Source organism: Protomyctophum bolini (assembly GCF_963924005.1).
Source record: "Protomyctophum bolini genome assembly, chromosome: 22".
Lineage (NCBI taxonomy): Eukaryota > Metazoa > Chordata > Actinopteri > Myctophiformes > Myctophidae > Protomyctophum > Protomyctophum bolini.
In genome coordinates this window covers 12,447,410-12,471,539 of record NC_137883.1, presented here as the reverse complement: position 1 = coordinate 12,471,539, position 24,130 = coordinate 12,447,410, and the positions used below count along the sequence as shown (strand labels likewise).

Below are 24,130 nucleotides of genomic sequence, written 5' to 3'. Positions count from 1 at the left end.
TTGTTCCAGTGGACTACGTAGTTTGAACCCGACAATGCAAGCTTGTAGATCTGCTATTTTCGTGCAAAAATGTGATTTCTCTTTTGGGTCACAGGCTAAAAGGTTTAGGAACCACTGATATACAGTATAATGAGTATATACAGTACTTGCTGATGTGTTGTCTAATCATATGTGTACTGTATCGTATATGCAGACTTTTGTTGATTCGTCATTTTTTGCCCCCTTGACCTTACAGGTCCATTTGGTTACATTTGTATACATTAACACAGGGGGATTTGGTTTTTTACTGTGTAACTTAATGGAATGCCAAGATTGAGTATTAATCTGCATGATTATGTTGCACATTGACCTGTCGTGTGCAAATAGGTTACATAAAAAAGCATAATGTAAAAATATGTTTGGACAAAAATGCAACAGGCCTTTTAAGCTCGAGTAGAATATTAAAATAAATATCTAAATCTGCCCACTCCTCAGTCCTGAATGTACCGTAATACATTTCTATTTCCGTCAAATAACCAAAAATAATCTCAACAGCAAAATGTCATGTTATCATGAGCAGATTAGCCCATTTCCCACACGGACAGAAGGCAGATTGCTTCATTTCTGCTCTGTGCATGGTATTAACAATGTAAGAGTTTTATGTTGGAAAGCCATTAACTGCCATAATTCAAGAGCATGGCTCACGTTCTTCCTTTCAATTGATTGGAAGGAGGGGGATTTATGAATAAAGAAGTGTCCTATACAATGCTATACAATGCTGTCTGTGTCTGTCATTAAAGGAGTCGTTCACAATAGCTCTCAAAATGACTTTTTTTCCCTCAAAATGTATTTTTTCCTATCGATTGCCACCTCATGCCAAAAAATTCAGATGACTGAAATATGACAAAACTAAATTAAGTTTTATTCAAAAGACTATGACTAAAACCAAATGTGCTTTCAAAATCAACACTGCCTGCAGCCAGGACATATAATGCTATAATAATGGTGTAGTAGTTAAGAGTAGTAAGCACCAAGGCACATGGGGGCCAGTCGGCTTGCTGTTGTGCTTTCTTCTCCTCTCTGAGGAACAGAAAGTGATCCAGCACCAAAAGCAGGTTCTTCTGGTTTTCCAGGAGAGGATAAGGTACCAGCAGCACATACACCTCGCCAGAACAGGAGGGGCACACCTGTGTCCTCCTGGGTGAGTGTGCAGGAGATGAAGGGTTATCGGGTGTCTTCTACCACAGTGGTGCTCAAACTTTTTATGCTGCAACCCCCCAAAATAATCATATTGTAACTGGGTACTGAGGTTGTGTGCAGCTGGGGTGACGCTGACAGACCTGAAAACATCAACATACTGCACATGTATCAGAGTGTGGACAGGACACTCTCTCTCTCTCTCTGGCAGGCTGTGTGTGTGTGTGTGTGTGTGTGTGTGTGTGTGTGTGTGTGTGTGTGTGTGTGTGTGTGTGTGTGTGTGTGTGTGTGTGTGTGTGTGTGTGTGTGTGTGTGTGTGAGAGAGAGAGAGAGCCACAGGTTCTGTAGAAGAAAATGTATATTTTCATGCTTTCATGATGTTATATTATCATCAAAAAGTGTTTTGGTAACTATTTGGGGGCCCACTTGCACACTTCCTCACGGCCCACCAGTGGTCCCCGGCCCACAGGTTGAGAGCCAGCTGCCTTGTAGCCCGTTGAACTGAGGTGACTGAGAGTTTGCCTCAGAGCATGAAACCAGACACCTGAAGATATGACTAGTCTGGACAGCCAAGCTACTGAAATCATGACAGTCACAGTCAAAATGCCGGAACAAAATGGCTGTCAGCTTCATGTAAATCCATTACAACCGGGACTCTGAACCTTTTTTTCATTTCAAGGATTCCCAGTTTGATACGCATTAGGCCATGGACCCCCATTTGGGATGCCAAACATCACGGTAAAATAGTCAGTGTTTACAGTACTTAACTCAAGAGTGCACAAATGGACCCATTTAACGGGTACATTTGGTTTCTCACACACACACACACACACACACACACACACACACACACACACACACACACACACACACACACACACACACACACACACACACACACACACAAGCCTAGTCTTCTTATTTTTTCTAAATTTGCCATTAATGTCCAGCAGAGAAAGAAAGAACACCACCATTTTATAAAGTCAGACAACGTACACCATCCTCAAATACTGATTAATGACCTAGTGGCACAGATCTGGACAATTCCATCACTAAATAGGTTAGAAATAGGTTAGTAATTAGTTAGTCCATGGGGGATAAATCACCCAGTGAGACAAGTTCAGACAATCGATACAGGAGGACAACTAGCTCGAAAAGTATAATTGATTATCGATCGGTCTGGAGAATGAGAACAAATTAATTTCAGTCCCCAACACAACCCCTCCCATGCTATGCGTTTGAGGAACATCTCCGGTACTGGAATAGCAGTCAAGCAGGGATATTCTTAGGGTTTCCACTAAACAAATCCACCGCTAATGGAATTCTACCCTAGTATCAACTGTAGCCAAGGACTCTACTCTACTTCTAAAGGGGGTCAAGTACACAAAGAGCCATTGTTTACTGTGGATGAGGACAAGCTCCCCTCCCCTCTTCATCCTATCGACATCATCTCTGCACCGTCACGAACAATGCACAGAGACAGAGGAGAGAGAGGGATTGAGAGAGAGAGAGAGAGAGAGAGAGAGGGGTGGGGGTTAAATAAAGAGAAAGACATCACTTCTTCCCTCTCACCCAGTTCTGTTCTCCAATGTTGCCAATCTAAATGCCAGGCCAGCTTTAGCTGTGGGAGCCAAACCCAGCGTTTCAAAGATCACATGGGCTCATGAGACCTGGAGCCTCCGGTCTAAAGAGCGGATCCACAGAGAGACTGTGTCAGAACCATGTCTGTTCAGGGGGGAAAACAATGGATGAGATTATACAGGAATATTTCACACTGATGGTGTGCTCAACGCTATTAACCACTTTCAACGTGGTGATTATTTGGGCGTGTCCTTATAGTGAAATTGTGTGAAAATAGCACATTTACAACCATTTACAAATTTTCTTGTTTTGACCTTGCAAAAAATCCTTTCCCCAAAAGAGGACACAAATCAAAGCTTCAAACTAGATTGCTCATTGCGCCCACTGTCTGCGTGCTCCTAATGTCCCCCCATCAATCTACCCATGGCATACACCGCCGAGACTTCTCTTTAGAGAAAAGCTTTAAAAAGTGTCAAAGTCCATGGAGAGGCACTGTTTACAGTAACATAAAAAGAGCGTGCTGGCAGCCAGCCGATGGTGCTTAGAGATTTAGGAGCGACCACACTGGCCCTGGGATATTTAAGACGGTAACCATGCTGGCATGTCTCTCTGAGCGCTTTGTGTTCCACTCTCAGCTCCTTTGGTTGCACAGGGAGGTTGACACCTGCTCGGGGCATTGGGGCTCCCAGCGCTCTCTACTGCTTGCTAACCGGGCCCAGTACAGAGGTTGGCAGACTGCCCACACAACCACAAGGGATGGTGGTGGTGGTGATGGGGGAGGAGGAAACGGGAACTGTATGGAAGCCGTGTGTGTGTGTGAGAGAGAGAGAGACGTGTGAGAAAGAGCAAAAGAGAAAGGGATCGAGATTGAGAGAGATGAACTGTAGAAATGGAAAGAGCAGTGGTTCTTGAACCTTTTCACGTCAAGGACACCCAAATTAATTTGTATTTGGCCACAGATGAGTACTTCTTATTCGTGAAAGTAGTCTGACTTGTAAATAGTGACACAAGAATAGACCATGTTTTGAATGGATGAATTTTGTCACGTTCATTTGTGATGACTGATTAGCTACAGAGCAGCAGAAGTGAATGTTTCTACTTGATGACGATAACTCAGTTAGCTAATAGCTACGCTACGGTATAGCACTGTTCTCAAGGTGGGGTCCGGGATCCACCAGGGGTCTTTGAGGGGATTCCAGGGCTAAATTATTGATTGTTGGGAAGCAAAAGGATATTGATCCTGCGTTGGAAATTGGTCCCAGATAAAATAAAAGATAAAAAAGTCATGTCAAAACATCATGTCACGGGTTGAGGTTGAGAATCACTGATCTACCATCTGTGAATGTCCGCTGCGGTCCAGGGAAGGAGTCTGGTTGGGACGTTAGTCAATTTCCTCTGTGGTCTGTCAAAACATTCAATCAATAGGAAACCATCTGTACTCCTGGCTGAGACGAACCTCTGTCAGCACATTATGGTAATGTACTGTACTGTTCAGTTCTGCCTACAGCGCCGTTTCTCAACGTTGGGTTCGGGGAACACCAGGGGTCCATGTGTCGTGGACCCTTACTGCTCTGTAACTCTGAGAGGGTACAAATAGAACCAAACCAACCAGAGCAAAAGGGAGTTCCACCTACGAAGCCAAAGTTCCAGTAACTATGCAAAGAAAATTAAATGGGGGAAAAGACTATTAAGTGTCTCAACTTTGAGACGAATAAACAAGTCAACGTCTCCAAAAACGTAGTTACTGCACTTTCAGTAAAGGAAGGATGGTAAATGTTCAGGTCAGCCTACGCAGGAAGGATGGTGAAGTTATTTGTGGACGTCTGGACGACATCCTTGCCAACGATATTATTGGCGAGACACAAGTGGGCATATCCCATTAAATAATGTTCCCCATGGTGCCAAATCAATGTCTCCAAAAATGTAGTTGCTGCATTTTCAGAATTACAGAAAGGATGTTAAAGTCCAATGTTCAGGACAGCCAACAGGACGGATGGGAAGTGATTTGTGGAGTCGTTCATCATTAACAATATTCATGTATTAAAGCACTCACAAGTGATATTTTTTTGTATTAGGTCAAGTCCTAACGTGCGATTTGTGAAACAGTGTGAAAGGAGACCCACACACTAGCGCTGTCTCATAAACAATTAACAAAATGTAAAATGACGTTTTAGTAATATTTGCTCCTGATGTTCTACATACAGCCAACCAGGACAGCCAACCAAGACATCACAGATTGAGGCTTTAACCTTTTCTTTTATGAAATATCCGAGACTATAAGATTTATGGACCACCTATTACTAGTACTATTTCATACATTATCATACGTTTTGTGTCGTGCTGCAGAAATAGAGCGAACTACAAGCTTCTAGGTCTGGGTTTTTTTTCCGATATGACATGCCCAAAACGGGTGCGGCAGGTTGGCCCAAGAGGTTGTGTGCAGCTGGGGTGACGCTGACAGACCTGATGCTTCCAAAACATCAACATACTGCACATGTATCAGAGTGTGGACAGGCCACTCTCTCTCTGGCAGGCTGTGTGTGTGTGTGTGTGTGTGTGTGTGTGTGTGTGTGTGTGTGTGTGTGTGTCTCAGAGAGTGAGCGAGAGAGAGAGAGAAAGAGAGGACCCTCATGTGAAACACAATACGGAGATCACAGAAGACGGATTTCTATGAAGGGGCCGGGGCACATGTCTACTCCAATGCAAGTAACAGACCAATGGGGTTTGGCTACAGATGTGAGACACACACACACACACACACACACACACACACACACACGCACAAGGCCACGCGTGCACACACACGCACGCACTCCTGTCATGACTTCATAGTATTGCCCACTGTGTGCATGGAATTCCACTTCTGGGACCAGACAGCTCATCTTAAAATATTCAGTGGTGGAAAAATAACAATTCTTTTACTAAAGCATCAATACTGCAATGTAGAAATACTCCGTTACAAGTAAAGGTGTAAAATTCTAAATGTACTCGAGTAAAATTATAAAAGTATTGTCATGAAAATGTACTTAAAGTACTCATGCAGAATATCCCATTTCAGGTTTTCAAATGTATATAAACATATTTTGTAAAAATAACAGATCTACAAGCTCACAATGAGTCACATGTGGCATCGCCAACAACCGCTATGAATTTAAAATTTTATGTCGAATGTCCAGACAAAAATAAGAACCAGACCAATTGTAAGTCACAAGTACTGTCATTTACTACAAGTGTCTGTGTGTAGATGAATCATTAAAAAAACCAAAAAGAAACACCAACGACATTGGAATAAAGTGACAGAGCAGGGCTCCCGTCCAAACCACCTGGGGTGATGGACGATAAACATCACTCTTCACTTGTCAGTGTGTGAAGCCACGGTGTCAAAGCCACACCACGTTGCATCTTCTGGTGAACATGCACTACACAACGTCCAACATTTAGCCTAGCTTACTGTCAGCCACGTGGATGAAATCATCTAAACACTGTTACTTATAAGCCGGTCTTGCAGATTAAGTAGGTAACGTTTCGGTCACTGTTGACCAGTGACAACAGTAGTTGACCGAAAGTTACCTACTTAATAAAACTTTAATCTAACCTCTAATAAACTACGCTTTACACCGGCAGATCACGGCCCGGAGTGAAGCTATGAAATGGAAGGTTATATGGTCTGATATGTCAAGTGTTGAATAGCTCTATATTCTGATTGTAATCATTGCTAAGTGTGTTTGTTCAGGGACAGGGGTATCCCTGTCTATTGAGCTCTTTAGAAATCCAAAAATACATTGACCGGTCAGGATATCCAATCAGGAGAGAGAACTCATACAGGATGAACAAGTTCATTTGGAAGTAATTAAAAAAAGAAATTAGCTCGCCATTTTTTAATTGGAACACATTGGAACCTGAAACTGATAAATGGGTTCTCTCTCCTGGCATCCCCACCTGAAAAATATATATTTTCCGTTTAGAGACCCCTGTTACTGAAGAAAACACTAGCAATGATTACCATCAGAATATAGTCCTTTAACCTTTTAACCAAAAGTCTTTTAAGTTGCATAGTTCATTGCGTGACGAACAACAAATTGTATAATGTTTTTGACCATAATGATCATAATGATGATGCACAAAAAGGACATCAGTCATGAAGCTTGTAGCCTTTATATGATGCCCTTGAACACTGAATGACAGATGGCAGGAGTGTTTAATATTTAAGCTCCATTCAAACTCATCTGTTTAAATTCAAACACAAATGTCTACATCATGTGCAAATACCTGGCTGCAAAATCGGATTAAATTTTAAGAAATCCGTCCATTTGCCAACTCTGAGACCATACGAATCTGGTCGGTTTGGTTACGTTTGTAATGTATTGCAAACTCTCAGGAGCTAAATTAACACCGATGGGTTTTTCTTTTTTACTGTGTGTTTAGTTATATTAAGAAAAAAGTAGGTAGAAGACGTCTAAAGTAGGTAAACCATAAACGACAACCAAATGTCTAAATTTGAGGAGGAGAGCGGAGAGCTTGTGTGAAGGAAACACTATACAGAGGATGTCGAATGGGAGCTCTCCTATGTAATTACCAGTTGCGGAGCCCCTGCTGAGCTAGCAAGTCGACCTAAAGTGACCACAGCAAAGGCAAATGAGGGGTCAGTTCTAGTAAAGGGTATATTTAGTCCGTGATGGAGAGGTTTTTCAAAACAACACGCCCTTCTCCTGGGTCACATGGCCCTGATGGATTTGAAAAAAAGGGGACCTATAAACACTCAGCCGAGTGAAGTAAGCTAGCAAAAAGGGATGGCATTGATGTATGTATGGCGTTCCCCTTTTTCAAGTGCCGAACATGTTTCTGTAGCCCAACATTAAAACATAATCACCATGTGCTCTTTCTTTTAATTACAAACGGCGGCAGGGGAAGGGAGGGGGGGGGGGGGGGGTGGAGTTTTGCTATTGACATCTGTGAACTTGAACTAGAATGAGGTAAGCTGGTCTGGCTTGCTGGTCAACTAGACCAGGGGTTCTTAACCTTTTGGGCTTGGACCTATTGGACGTTGGCCATGTCTTGCGTTTCAGTAATATTACAGCTGTTTTAATGAGATGGTTGGGCCTGGCTTTCAAACGTAACAGGTGGATTCAATCTTGGTTTGACTGGGATACACACAGCAACCCTATATTTGCTTTTGACACATCAGTGGATAAGCTCTTCTTGCATACATAGATTCTAAAGAAAAGTAGAAAGTATATTCTGAAAGTAGAAATCCTACACGGTCATTAATATTCATGTCAACATTATAATACAGTAAAAGTTTCTTGGTGGTTATAGTGCAAGAATTATCTAAGTACAAAGGTTTAGAAGATTATCAACTATCGGCGCCATTAATAAAACCTTGATATTTCTTGAATGACATTGAACCTCTTGTGAAATCGCTGATCAGTGTGAGTGGTGCACGTTCATTGTGCACAATCATCAGGCATGACAAGCATTTGAAAGAGAGTCCTTCGACATTATAAAATAAAGTGGTTTACATTCATAACAAAAAGCCACAATCCTTTCACTTTCATGTGGATTCCTTGGGGCAAATTGCTTTAACCAACCAACCCTTTATACTTTGTTGAATTGTTGTACGCCAGCGTCTACACTTACAAGCTCACAACGCGTTGCAATTGAAAGTGGTTTAATTCTTTTTTATAATAATGAATAAATAAAACACTTAAAACTTATTCTACTTAGTTGACAAGGGTGCCACTATTTCCGTCATGTACCCCAGAATAGGGACACTAGGGCTCAAGTAGTTAAGGCCAGCCAAGCCTCTGTAGATAATGTACCATGGAAGTATTTTTGGAAACTGTGAAAGCTCAGGGGCACCTACCCTACCCTACCCTACCCTATACCCTACCCTACCCTATACCCTACCCTACCCTACCCTACCCTACCGAAGGCCTGGTGTGATGTGCTGCTGGTGAATGAGAAATCATAGCGGTGCTGCTTCTCTGCACCGTGCAGTGACAGCCTACAGCAGGTGTCTCTTACACCATTAGACATTTCCCTGGGTGGAATAATGGAATGAAGAGGGTTTTTCACACTCACACACTCACACGACCAATGTAAGATTTTTGTGTCGCGATGCCCATCCCAAGTTCTATGCATTTGACAGGGCCCTTTCAAAAAAATAAAACACTTCTCTCTCCTGCATTGTCTCGTGGCTGTTTTTAGCAGCCTATCGATTTCACGCCACGGTGGTGATCTTGGCCCGGAGAAGACAAATCCTGGCTGGCTGTCCGTGTGAAAAAAAGACCCATCCCCTCCTCACCCACACTGGCTGCCACAACAATTTTTAGTGTGTGCTCCTGAAGGGACGCACACACACACACACACACACACACACACACACACACACACACACACACACACACACACCAACAACAACTAAAAGTGTGGTTGTGCTTGGGTGTTGAAAATAGCAGATCTAAAAGCTCACTGCGTGTGCCATTTTCAGCATGCGACAAAGTGTAAAATCGGACATTAATTGATGACGCTATCAAGGCCCGCCAAAATATCTTACCATATTATTTAGTCGACTAGAACTAAACCTAAAACTTCTCAGATGACATTTCATTCAAAAGAATAAACTAAATCAAATTGAAAATGAACACTGCTCTATGGTAACAATAGGTCGCCGTTGGGCAGAAACCATGTATGGCAGTGGTTACCAAACTGACCAAAAAGAGACATTTGGACCCCAAAAAAAGCAAATCTACAAGCTCACAACGCGTTGCGAACTTGCGATGCGACACGTTGTAAAGTAAAGGGATATTCACCCGCGACCTACAAAAATGGATCCCTGAACCAGTGGGAATCAGTGATGTAGGCCTACTGTATGTAGCAGTCACATTTCAGGAAATGCCTTTTTAATTTAATAAAGGCTTTCCTCCTCTTTTTAACTTTGAGCGCCCGGATCGTCTCTCTTTTTTCTACGCCTTGATCCTGTTTCATCCGTGTGAGTACCTCTTTACTGGCGTCACCTTTTTATATCTCCGTTGAGCACCTCTTTTTCCCTCTTTTTGTGATCATGGGACGGAATGGCCGACCTTTACTTCCGGTTTAAACGAAAGACAAGAGCTCACGAGATCTGCCCACGTCGCACATTTCACTGGCCCTGGTCACCTATCGCCCCCTATGGTAACCAGCGTTAAGAGTTCAAGGTGTAAATATGAAGTAGTGCGTCAACAATACAAATTATTGTATTGTTAAAGAACATTTTTGACAAAAAAAAAAACATTTGCAATTTTCCCCAAATATGCCCCGCAATAGGGACACTGACGTTAAAGTAGTTACATTTATGATATCATACAGTTATCAAAAACAATAAATGCCGTTATGATTGGGGTGTTGGTTTCAAACACAAAGCAAGGTCACAGCGGAAGCAGGTGAACCACAAGGCCACTGGACACCCAGTGACTCACAACATGTCACACTGAAAGTGGAGAAAGGTGTTAAAGAGACCACAACTCAAAGAAAGAAAAGTAAAAACATCTCAGATTTGTCTTTTTTTTCAATCAACGGAGAAAAATAGTTATAGTTAGTTATTTTTGGAGAAGCAAAGCCAGAGGAGATCACTGCAACTTCACCCAGGTGACGGTCATGCACGCATTGGTGGTGGGACTTTTTTTAATTTTTTTAGAGCACTAGTTCTTAACGTTCGGGGCCTGGAGCACCTGGGGTCCAAATTGACTGTTAAAGGTCCATTTGGGTCCAACACTAAGTTAAATAAAGCACAGAGAATTTGACAGTGGAGATTGGGGTTCCAGAATAGTTTAGTTACTTGAATGACGACCATTTCTTATCCCCCCCCCCCCCCCCCCCCATATATCCATTATCCCAACATGGACCCACCAATCTACACGGTTAAAAATCCTCTGCGTTCATTTAATTCTGAGCGCACAAATGGAACCGAACGAAAAGGACTGCCGGTTCCATTTGTACACTCTTGAGTTACAGACCTGTAAGGATCCAATTTCGGACCCCCTTTGTGGTCCCCAGACCCAGCGTTGACCAACCAATGCCTGAAGAGAGGTGATTACAGGAGGAGGGGGGGTTGGGGGTAAAAAGCATGCGGGCCAGGCAGCATGCAAGGCCGCGGGCAGCGCAGTACGCCAGGCGTTTGTAGCGATAGGGGGAGGGGGGGGGAGGAGCAGGGTGGAGGGGTGGTAGTTATCTGACCTGTGGCTCGTCAACGAGCTGCGACGTTCTCCCTCTGGACAGAATTATAAAATCCTCAAGCTGGGGCAGAGGGGTGAGAAAGACAAGACAGGTCAGAGACACCGTAGTTGTGTGTGTGTGTGTGTGTGTGTGTGTGGCAATAGGCATTGCCTGTATAATGAAGTCATCCAGGATTATCAACATAATATCAGCACACGCAGCATAATGAAACTTCAACGCAGCATAATGAAACTTCAACGCAGCATAATGAAACTTCAATGCAGCATAATGAAACTTCAAAACAGACTTGCAAAATCATCTCCATCTTGCTCTCTGAATAAGGATGTATTATTACTCATCACTGAGGAGCCTTTTCATAAATCATACTTTTGTCCTCACTATGGGAAAGAAAAGAGTCATTTCTATCTAGATCTCTAGACTCTACTGTCTCAGAGGTGGACTGTGGACGGTTCAGAAATGTGATAGTTTCAAACGACCTTTATAATGTTTTTTTTTTTTAAATCATTATTGATATGCCTTCCACAGCATGCCAAGTTATTTAGTTTCCAGTAAGAGAAATTCTGTAGTTTCCATTAACATGGAAATCCCCACCAATGAGGTCATTGGTTGGCAGGTTTCTGAACTGTCCGCAGTCCTCCTCTGAGACGCAGAGCGAGTAGACTGAAATGGTGCCATCTTAGAATGAGCATATGATGAAGTGAGTTTGCTTTTTTGTGAATGTTTTTTTAAAGTGTTGTGAAATAAATATTAAAAACAAAATGTAGGAAACAAAATAAAAAGGAACCCATAAAAATGTGTCCACGACACAGTTCCTACCCAGTGTTTGGGAAACAGTGCTCCATAGCCAGGGGTGCACATTATTATTTTGGGCTAGTACTCAAAGGCGCACCTGGCCATGTAGTTTGGTGCGCACAGCGCAATGAAGTTTCCATTCTAGCGTGTGTAACCTACATTGTTTAAGTGACAGATAGTTTTCATATTATGGTCGCTAACGTGGTTTACAGCTGAGCTCACCATAACTTTCCCTTTCCGTTTAAAAAACTGTCATCGTAGCTTGTAGACTTCCTGTCCTTTGAATTCCTCATCAAAATAAGAGCTACTTGTAATGATTAGTCAACACAAGCAGGTCTACTGCATAACCCCGCTATTTAATCCAATATTCTACGCTGCCTACTTGCCTAGATTGTTTTATTACCTTTGGAGTATACGCCGAAGTATTTGCAGCTTTCAACCACGAAAATCGGAAATTCCGTTTTTTTTTTTTACTTTATTTTTTATTTATTATAACGATACGAGAACAGCCTCCACAGCGTGTTGTAGTCCAAACAAGCCCCCCGTTCACTTGCATTGATCTTATTTCCTTGGCCCTATACCACCGCTGGCCCCGGAAGTTTGATTTCCGGTTTCGTCATCATAGCACGACGGCCTCGTCACCAGGTCCGTGAAAAAAATCCGCTATTTCTTTTTAATTATTTTAAAACAGCGAATTAAACGCATTAAACAAATAGCGGGTTTAGCGTATTAAGCAGAGCTGATCGTTGGATTAAACAATTCAAGGCCGGCAAAGTGCTAGTCTACACTAGCTACGACGTCAACATCTCATTTGAGTGCCTTTTAAGTGCCTGTCAGGCATTCTCTAAATTCTTGTCTCTCAGCTGTTGGTGCGCAAATGTGCCTCGCATGCCTTTGATGTACCGCGCAGCAAACTATTTGACGACGCATGCGCACTGGCGCACCGCTTGTGTGCACCGCTGTCCATAGTATAGCTTGTACTGCAAACACACCACTCCTCCCGCGCCCCACCACATCCCCCGTCAAAGAAAGTTGTCAAAGGATCATGAATCATGGATTGTATGCTCTACCACGGTCTAATAGTGTTTTACAAGCAAGTCTCAGGTGAAAGAATAAACAGGTCTGAGTGTGACCACCACCTGTAGTTATTGTAAAGCACTGCCCATTCTCACTTGGTTCCATTACATCCGAGACCTCTGCTAAGATGGGTCTGTAGTTTTGCATCATCTACCCACTTTCTTGCATACGTAGAAAAAAAAGTTAATTTTTTTGAATGGTTCAACCACTCCAAGGAACAGCAATGTCCATGTTCAGTTTGTTCACCTATGTGACGTTAATGAGCACCAGTATGACTGAGTACCAGTAGGGGCGCTGTTGTGCCAGAAACAGAGAGAGAGAGAGAGACAGTGCTGCACTGTTGCCTGCTAATGAGAGAGAGAGAGGGAGAGGGAGAGAGAGGGGAGTTGCACCACTCAGTTCACACGGGTGTGATTTTTTTCTAAAAGATCGACTTTCTTTTTAAGAATTTCAATTGCAGATAAACAAATCATACAGGAAAGAAAGGGCAGGAAAATAAAGGAACCGCTATCGAGAGTCGAGACAGATGGCTGCTTCACTATGCACAGCAACTTGCTTCCCTGGCTGAGCAAAATGAAAACACTTGCAAAAGCTGAATACATTCAGCCAACACAACACAACAGGCTGTATTCAAACACTGCCCCTTAATCCAAATAGCCCCGTCAGAAGAGTGCTCACTTCACCTTCCTTTGAAAAGGGCTTTGCTGTGCATTCAAATTAACTGCTGCAAAATGGTTTACAAATTAACCCGGAGGAACACAGACCGAACCATTGGCAACTAAGTTTCAACCATCGCAAACGACATCCATCCATTCAATCCATTTTAAGTCAATACAGAGAAACCATGAACGTTTAGACTACAGTGATTAAAAAATAAATGCCAACAAGGTTGTTGTCCTTGTGTCTCTCGCTATGCAAGATTGTTATAGAGATAAGGAGTTTTTCTTTAGCTACATTCATACAGCAGATCCAGCAATAGTGGCGTAAAGAAGATCTGTCATTAACATCAGCAATGCTTTTTTAACCACCACAACCCCAGCGCCTCTATTCTGGGGGAGAACATTCCACAAAAATAGACGATCTACAAGCAAGCTATTTTTTGGCAAAGATGTTTGGTATAGACTATAGTGTGAAACCCTGGCGGACCTTGTCAGATATTTTTTTTTAAACAAATATCCAAGACTCACATTATAACGGAATATAATTTCAGTTCCTCTCTCCCGTTCTCTTGTTTAATCACATTCTCTCGCACTATCTCATGCGCACATACAACTTCAAATGCAATGCATTTACAGCAACAATAGCCTATGCATTTATTTCACGAAATACAGACAAAGGATTTATGTATGGATTCGGATTGTTAGACTAGGGCTATTAATTTAGGGTAACCAATTCAAATCACTTGCCTCTGTAAAGTGAGGATTAACTTGTCGCCCATTTTCTCACCATTTTTTATTTCTTTTAAAAGACAGACCCAAACACACATCACTCTTGTGCGTGAGAAAGCGAGAAAGTGCAAGAGAGACAACAACATGTTGATGTGTAATGTTACAATAGTGAATCCGTGCGAGCAAGTGTTTTGGTGATCAGAAATGCATTGGAGGAGAAATAGAAGAGAAGCAGGGAGCGGTTCAAGGTAGAAACCTTAGACGTCACGCCGTCTCTCTCTCTCTGTCGGCTGTCCCGTGTACGCAGACGTTGATTTGGCTCTGTGACTACCTTTAGCTGCAGGCTCAACAACAATGCCCCCTCCCCCTTCTCCCCACAATCTGTGCCCATGACTTTTATACAGATCAGCAGGGCGGAATAGCAGCGCCACATTCCCACTTTGAACTGGCTGTGTAAAAGGGTATTCATTTTGTGGACACCCGAGGCTATGCAACAAAGATGCTCCTGGCTAAGTATGCAACAGAGATCATTATCCCGAATGCGGAATCAACCGAATTCCCTGGCGTCTGCTTGGTAATGCAACACACTGTTAACAAAGAACAATCAACAAATCAGTAAGTTATGCAGAGAGGATTCTACAGACCAAGGGAATGAATAACCAATTGAAATGCAATAAGATTCAAATTAAAGCCACAATTTGTGTATACATGAATGTGGAAGATCTATTGCTCCAAGTTTCAAATGTGTGATAGTGTGACAGAAGTATGACAATGAAACTGGAAACGCTTGGGCCGAAAGGCCTCGGGGAGCAATTATTAATATCTTAAAAACATATTGCATTTCTGTCGAGTGCATAGATTCAAATTTACGGTAAGAAGGGATTAGTGTCGGTTTTCAGGTCATCCATTGCCAATGATGCTGCCGTCTGCTAGCATCAAGGTCAAGAGGCATGTGGCCGTCTGTAGACACTTCCAGACAGTCAAAACAAAGCCTCAACAGAGACGGATGGATGCTTCTCTGTTCTCTCTGACTAATCCCTGACACCCCTTCAGCAGGGATGGAAAAGGTACTCTATTGTTTTACTTAAGTAAAAGTATCAATAAAACCCTGCAATATAGAAGTAAGTCTTGAATTTCAAAATGCACTCGAGAATAAAAGAATAAAAGTATTGGCATCAAAATGTACTTAAAAGTAAAAGTACTGTAAAAGTCCTCATTGTGCAGAAATCACATTTCAAGTTTTGAAACGTATCACTATCTAGGATCTATTCTACAAGATCACAATGTATCACCATCTAGGATCTACCAAATCACAATGTAAATGTATCACTATCTAGGATCTACAAGATCACAATGTATCACTATCTAGGATCTACAAGATCACAATGTATCACTATCTAGGATCTACATGATCACAATGTATCACTATCTAGGATCTACAAGATCACAATGTATCACTATCTAGGATCTACAAGATCACAATGTATCACCATCTAGGATCTACAAGATCACAATGTATCACCATCTAGGATCTACAAGATCACAATGTATCACTATCTAGGATCTACAAGATCACAATGTATCACTATCTAGGATCTACAAGATCACAATGTATCACTATCTAGGATCTACAAGATCACAATGTATCACCATCTAGGATCTACAAGATCACAATGTATCACTATCTAGGATCTACAAGATCACAATGTATCACCATCTAGGATCTACAAGATCACAATGTATCACCATCTAGGATCTACAAGATCACAATGTATCACCATCTAGGATCTACAAGATCACAATGTATCACCATCTAGGATCTACAAGATCACAATGTATCACTATCTAGGATCTACAAGATCACAATGTATCACTATCTAGGATCTACAAGATCACAATGTATCACTATCTAGGATCTACAAGATCACAATGTATCACTATCTAGGATCTACAAGATCACAATGTATCACTATCTAGGATCTACAAGATCACAATGTATCACCATCTAGGATCTACAAGATCACAATGTATCACCATCTAGGATCTACAAGATCACAATGTATCACTATCTAGGATCTACAAGATCACAATGTATCACCATCTAGGATCTACAAGATCACAATGTATCACCATCTAGGATCTACAAGATCACAATGTATCACTATCTAGGATCTACAAGATCACAATGTATCACTATCTAGGATCTACAAGATCACAATGTATCACCATCTAGGATCTACAAGATCACAATGTATCACCATCTAGGATCTACAAGATCACAATGTATCACTATCTAGGATCTACAAGATCACAATGCGTTGCATCTCTTTGTAACAATAATCCAAATCTACAAAGCAACCAGTAACTAAAGATTTCAAATAAATGCAGTGGGGTAAAAGTACCGGATCAGAGATGTAGTGGAGTAGGATTATATGTATTGGAAATACTCAAGTAAAGTACAAACACCTTAGAATTGTACTCAAGTACAGTACTTAAGTATATATATATATATATATACATAGTTACTTTCCATCACATGCATATTGTATGCATATTATGCATACAAATCACAGGCACGATGAAGCAACACACACACACACATCGCTGGACCCTTCCCCATGTCTTCCTCCGCCATGCGGCATCAATTGAGCACGGGGACATGTGACAATAGCACAAGACGGATGAGTCGCAGGTTACAGGTCACATCCCCCTTGACATCTTAAGGAAGCATTTTGACTAGGCGTCCCTCCGTTCCCACAAAAACCCTGTGACAGCCGATACTAGTACGTGCACCACAAAACCCAGGCTGACAGGGCACACCCTCAGATGTCTCCATTCCATTCAGGACGTCCTCCTCGAGTGGGTGTCGAGTCGCCCAAACCAGGAGCCCCGTGGAAACCCCCCGCGCCAACGCCCTCCGGTGACACCGTGGTCTGAAGGAGAGGGGAACGGAGAGGAAGTGGCAATGTCACGGGGGGGGTCCGGGCCGGGGGGCTCCGTTAATTGATAAGTGAACCTGAATAAGGAGCGGCCGATGCAAGCCGGGTCTTTTCAAGCCGGAACAAACGGGCCCTACTTCAGGACCACAGCACATGGTAAACATAGTGACAGGAGGGGCTATACAGCTCACTTCACCGTGACACCTGATTTACTCTATTTGATAAAGCAGGGCTAAAAGCAGTAAGAAAATGTCCCATCTCTACTCGCTAGCACACACGCTGCTGTTAATCATCTTTACACTTTCTGCTTAAGAATGACAAGCCTAATATGACCAAACAAGGGTGACAATTTAGGCATTTAGCAAGACACTCTTAATCCAGAGCAAATTTACAATAAGCAAGGACAACACAAGGGAATACATCAAATGCATAGAAATAGTCTAGTCTTAATAGTCTAGTCTAGAAATAGTCTACACACACTATAGAAAGCCAGGTCAATAATGACCTGGCACCTGACTACATAACATGCTATCTAAATGACATATTTTTTACTTTTGCATAAGCCTGCAAGCTCGTCGAGGATAGGGCAAGTGACAAGACATAGGTTGAGCTCACTGGAGCCTCAGCTGGCCGTTTCTTAACATGGGGTCCGCTGTCCACCAAGGGGTCTTGAGGGGGTCCCCAGATTGACATTTAGGAACCATACAGGTCTGTAAACTCTGAAAGTTACATTTACACTTTTTATACTTTTATACTTTTAGTATATTCGGAATAGATCAGGAATAAAAAACTAAAACCTGGTCCGTGGCCTAATATGCATATCAAACTGGGGGTCCTTGGAATGTGAAAGGTTGAGAATCACTGAACTAGACATTTTAGATAACACCTGTAGCAGGCTTAATCCTAATCGAGCCAAACCTCTCCTCTCAGCGGTGCAGCTTAAAAAGGCCAACTGAGAGAGATGTCGTGGGCAGGGCCACAGAGTCCAGCTCAGTCAGACCTCGGGATAATCAGCAAGTCGGGACAGTTGACATTTTCGCTCGGTGAAAGGTTGAGAGGCCTTGGCCTGCTTCTATATGAGGCTGTGTGTGTATCCCCACACACACCCGACACTGACATTGAGCCTCACACGCGGGACCCTGTGGCCGTCACAGATACACACTGGCGCAGAATGAGGAAGGCTACACTCATCTATCTTCCAGTAAAAAGACCCCTCCTCCTCCCCATCCATAGACAGAGCATACCCATGGGCGCAGTCACGCTACTTTACCGTGCTTGCACCCCAACTCTCTTGACATGGCTGTCTGTCAGCATGCAGGACCCAGAGCGGGGGAGGGGAGGGAAATGGCAGGGAATGAGGAGAGAAAGAGACAGGGGTAGGAGGGGTGGATATTTGAGAGTGGGGGTTGACAAAGCGATGGAGGCCGAGCGAGTAGAACAGTAGTGGTGCTTCTCAAACTTTGTCATGTCCCCAAGGACCCCAAATTAATATGCATTTGGCCACGGAGGGGACTCCCATCTGAAACGATGTTGTGCCAGGGACCCTCATAAAAGGTTTGCGTTGTTAAAATGTTTCAAACATATTCCACATTTCTTTAAAAATAAATAAATAAATCAAGATTCTTAGAAAAAGTTGAAGTGGTTAAACCGATTTTGATGCTATATTTTTGCTGGGGATCTGTCGCCCAGAAGGTTTGAGAAACAATTTAGGCATTTAGCAGATGCTCTTAATCCAGAGTGATTTATATTAAGCAAGAACAACACATGGTAATACATCAAATACATAGAAATAGATCATAGGATCAAAAGCAAACATCTGTCAAACAGTAGAATATCTGTAGAATATACACTATAGAGTACTATGTGCTACATAATATGCCATCTAAATTACATTTAGTTTAGCCTTTGCGTACGAAACATTGGAGTAGAAAGAAATCAGGTAAAAAACACAGGTAAAAAATAAAGGAAATAAAGCCAAATGAATGTGGTAAACTTCCTGGCAGTGGCTGAACGGGCTGATGGAACTTCTTCCATCAGCTCGTCAAACTGAAACAAGGTTCATTGTTCACACAGTGACAGTGTGTGTTAGAGCTTTCCAAACACATGCTTTCATTTTAATTTAGACATTGACCGTCGGCATCCAAGCAGATGTTTGCTGTCAAGAGAGTGTGTGTGTGTGTGTGTGTGTGTGTGTGTGTGTGTGTGTGTGTGTGTGTGTGTGTGTTTGTGCACGTCCATGCATGTGCGCATATGAGTTTTCTCCTATTTTGTTATGAAAAGGAGAACATCTATCCAGCTTTTTAAAGGAGTATTTTGTATGGCATCACGACATTCTCCATTCTCTCAAGACAGTTATTTCGGAGGGAAAATCACCTTAATCCTTCTGCCCTACATTCACCATTAGTGCCCTAAAGTAAACCACACAACAGAGAGCGAGAGAGAGACAGAGTGAGAGAGAGAGAGAGAGAGAGAGAGAGAGCGAGAGCGAGCAGGCAAGAAAGACAGAACTATGTGAAATTATGTTAATTCGCTTCATGATTGCGGGGTGCATGGTGTACAAGTTGTGTATGCACACGCACACCCCCACACCCCCCCACCCCCCACACACACACACACACACACACACACACACACACACGGATTATGCAGGCTTGAATTTCAACAGAAAGAATTCTGGTCCGTATAAGTATTAGAGGGCAAAGCTGGCTTTAGAAACCTTCTACAACAGAGAGCATCCCACAACAATAGGACAGTGTTCTTACAATACGACAAATAGTAAATCCCTGTGATTTCTAACAGCTCACACACAATGTTTAAACTTTATATGCACACCTGGCAGCTCAGCTAAATTCAGCCACCAACTGAATGGCAGCATTTGGACATACATAATTATCTTAAACAACTACTGGACATTTATAGACACAGGTGCCACCTTGTACAACGTAACCACTTGATCGCATATCAAATAGCAAAAATACTATAGCTCATCTACACAAGCTTCATCTACCGGTACATGTGTCGGTACGGGATGTCTGCCAGATAAAATTAGGTTTACATACATTTTTTAATTGTGTGCTATTATCAAAACATACATAACAAACAGTCTAGTTGCGCGCACACGCACACACACCCACCCCCCCCCCCCTGAGGCCACGTGTATCTGCAAATATGAATCAGAATGCACGCATCTTCAACAATGTCTAAGATGATAACCCCAAAGGGCAAATGTTTGCTCACGAGAATGTTTGATCAAAATGAGCTGTGTGTCCAAAAGAAATTAAAGAGAGCCCTGTCCTCCCTGTATAAATCTTAAGTAGTTCCACATGGGACGGGGTCTTTTGTCTGTGGTCATTATTAGGGTGGGGTGAGCTGGGAGGGGTTGGTTGGGGGGGGTGACCATGTCTTCCCAAACTTCCCTCACTTCCTTTTGGCACAACATTTGTCATTCTTCTCTCGCTGAGCGACAATCGGTCCACAACACTGACCAGCATCTATCTAGCAAAAAGGGACAGACAATGAAGTGCCCCCGACCGACCCCTTCCGTTGCTGGGATACCTTTGATCCGACGGGGGCAGCTTGTCAACAGCATAATTTACTAAAGCCTGATTTATGCTTCGGCAACAAATGTGTCGCGCAACCCGTCGCTCGACAAATTTTCTGAACTGAAAAACACTTTATGTTGAAGGTACGTTTATTTTTGTCGAGCGACAAACATGACACACTTAATACTCTTTTATGGCTGAAACATAAACGAGGCATTCGAAAACTAACCTAACTGACCACCTAAACACGGCTCTTCTCTGAGCTTGTAGATCTGCTATTATCACAACTTCCTGCCTGGGTCCGAGGCAAACAACTAATTTCTCTTTTGGGTCACAAGATAAAACGTCTGGGAACCACTGCTCTAAAAGACATCTCACAGCTGCTTCTCAAAGGGAAGTTCCCCCTCCACATTTTTCTCATTAGACCCTCTGTCCTACATCCGAGTCATTAGTCTTAAGCTTTTTGGCTCCTTAAACTTGTTATGCTTCCTCAAGGCTGAAGTCATAAAAGTTCATAATTTGCCAGATCCTTTCTGGGCAAACGTAACACTACTCTCCTCCACGAACCTGGTTTGAACAGAGTTTAACAGGGAGGACGCCCCGTGGGTCTTACTGTGAATGTTACATAAAACGATGGCGTGCTGAGCCTGTGCCGTTATTCAATATCCTCCACTGTAGCGGCGGCCAAAACCGCACTGCGTGCCTTTCAAGGGTTAATGTGTCTCACTCTCCAACAACAGGTGCAGCGGTGGTGCGTGCACTCGCGTGCGCCCGTGCGTGTGTTCAGAGTAAGATATGAGGCTGAATGAGTATGACCGAGGGCACACTGCAATCTGAATGTAAAGGTGAAGCGTCACACTTGTTAACCCATTCTGACCTGAGATCAGATTCTAAAAATGTCTTCTACATCCTGAAAGTTTTCTGAAAAATCTATGTTTCCATGTCAGTCGTTCTTCGATTTTTCAAAAATAGCAGACCTACAAGCTCATAGCTATGATAGCTATGAGCTTGTAGATCTGCTATTTTTCAATAGCTATATCATAACATAATGCTAACACCAAAAGGGGTTCCCGCCCAGAATGGGTTTTAAATATCTGGCTGGAAACAGCACTTTACACACACAAAGACACAGACAGACAAAACGTGAAGTCTAGTCTCCCACAATTGACAATTGTAGTACGTTTACAGCCTCTGCAAATTAGTAAAATATAAAAAAGTCCTCATTTCCCCACTAGTAAACCAAATTAGTCGAAGCCCATCTAGCTATAGCTGCTTTGCAGAAATAGAAATACATTCAAATACATTTTTCTGAACAATGTCGTTATTGGTGGAATACCTGGCAGAAAATACGGAATTGTCTGGCTTTTTAACCAACGTCTGCTTGGAAACTTCACTTTACACCCACGCACACGCCTCCGTGGCAGGTAAAAAGCCACAGTGGCAGGCCAAAAGCAGACATTCTCCAGGCCCGGCAGTCGGTCTATGGTGTCGGTATAGGCCAATCAGAGGCAGGCGGGGCATTACCATGTCTTGTCTATGCTCGGACGTAGAATAGATATATACGCTTTAAATGACTGGATTTCATCATAAGGAAAGCAACGTCCAACGAGCACCAGAAGCAATGAGTGAACATACCAGCAAAGGAATGCAAATCAGGCCTGATGCAAATGGCATACGTCTTCAGGGACAAGACAGACGCAGTCTTTATACAACCAACCCCCCCCACCATAGGACGCTTATTTTCTGTAGTATAAGAACCCCCCCCCACCACCACCTATTATCCCACATTTCTGTACTAGTCCAAGACGGACACACACAGAGTGGAAGCAGCATGCATGACAACACACACACACACACACACACAGTGATGACGTTATCCTATAGCCAGAGAGAACACACTATACAGTGAAAACAAACGCCAAGCGTCACAAACACTTACTTGTCCGTCATGGCTTCAGCTAGCGAATATTGATTCATTAAAACTGCTCTTCGGTTTTCTTCACAAGAGGTGGAAAAACAGCCGAGTTTGAAGTTTCAAGGGAAACTTGTGGAACACCGTTCTGTAGGAAGAGAGAAGGGAAAGGTATGTTAGAACAACATAAACATTCATATTCCTGTTTAAGAAGCCTCCATTTGAGTCTTCTTGATAATACACACATTTTAACTCAAATTCAAATATGGTTAATCTACTTCAATGACCAGGATAGTGCAGGGGTCTAGCTTTTATTGGCTCTCTCCTCTATTTCCCCCCCACACCAAAACTCTTCTCAGAAAATAACACCTCTACAATGTCACACCACACCGCGTTAATCGTTATGATTCGTTGCAAGCTTTTATATATATATATGCTATTGTCACCACATCACTTATTTCTGCTGAATGTTTTTACCTATTGTATGGAATGCCCTGAATAGATATTCTAGGGTTCATCTTATACGTTATTATTACCATATATACAGTTATACACAATGGGTTTGCCATTTCCAATACCAAAATTTGGATGTTAAAGACAAGGAATCCAAGCCATAGTTAAAAGGACCCCCCAGGGCCTCAACTGTGTTATACAGACAGCAAGCTCATTGGAACTCTTTACTTCACCAGGGGCACAACAATGACAAAGCCAGGGCTTCTTGAACACAAAGACCTCTGGAAACAAACCATCCCTATGACTGAGGCTAACGTTGCAGCCATGCCTCACTCACTCGCACACAGTCAGTCTAGCAAGGATTGGTCTCTTCACTTTCCGTTTCTGGGTATACGGTTGCTACGGTAACAAAAGCAGCCAGCCAGCAAGTGAGCATAAATTCACACACACACACACACACACACACACACACACACCCCCACCCCCCACACCCCCACCCACCCCGTCTGCACTTAGTAAAACTTATCCGAGTTACAACTGTACTTCTGGGTTTTTTTTTCACTCTGCACCAAATCTCCTTGCCAAAAATAGCAAGCTTATAGATCTGCTATTTTTGGCAACATTCCCTCCCAGAATAGAGATGTACTATAAACATTAATAGTGGAAATAGCAAGCTCACAACACGTAAATTACAACATCATCATACTATAATTCAGCGAATGTCTGAATGTCTGTCTGTCTGTCTGAATGTCACTGACAGCACGTTATCTCATCATTGACTGCACGAATCACTCCCACAGGCATTGAAAATATGAATATGGAGGTCTTAACAGAGCCCTTTTTTCGATTTGACACATTAATGATTAATAACGACGACTCATTGTAGCTCAGATAATTGCGATTGTCGTTGAATAATGGAACATTATGAACAGAACTAACATTGTGGCTTTTAGGCTTCATTACTAAAGTTGCACAGGACAGAGATGACAAATAACTTTATACTTTGTAACTTTATACTTAAAGAAAACATTCATAGTTGAAATAGCCGATCTAAAA

The 24,130-nt window shown here is 42.6% G+C and overlaps 1 protein-coding gene across 6 annotated transcripts in view; it reads right to left on the bottom strand.

The window, feature by feature from the left end:
• The window catches only part of sema4d (sema domain, immunoglobulin domain (Ig), transmembrane domain (TM) and short cytoplasmic domain, (semaphorin) 4D), a 55,130-nt gene that overhangs the window by 18,850 nt on the left and 12,150 nt on the right, over positions 1-24,130 (bottom strand). For 5 of the 6 annotated variants that reach the window (XR_013963460.1, XR_013963461.1, XM_080756217.1 and 2 more), the window contains exon 2: positions 22,649-22,769. Coding sequence is in view for 3 of the 6 variants with exons in the window: in XM_080756217.1 (XP_080612343.1) it covers positions 22,649-22,686 (38 nt within the window). In the remaining 3 variants the exon portion in view is untranslated. Of the gene's footprint in view, positions 1-10,971; positions 11,032-22,648; positions 22,770-24,130 lie in introns of all 6 variants that reach the window. The other variant, XM_080756215.1, reaches the window with a different exon arrangement.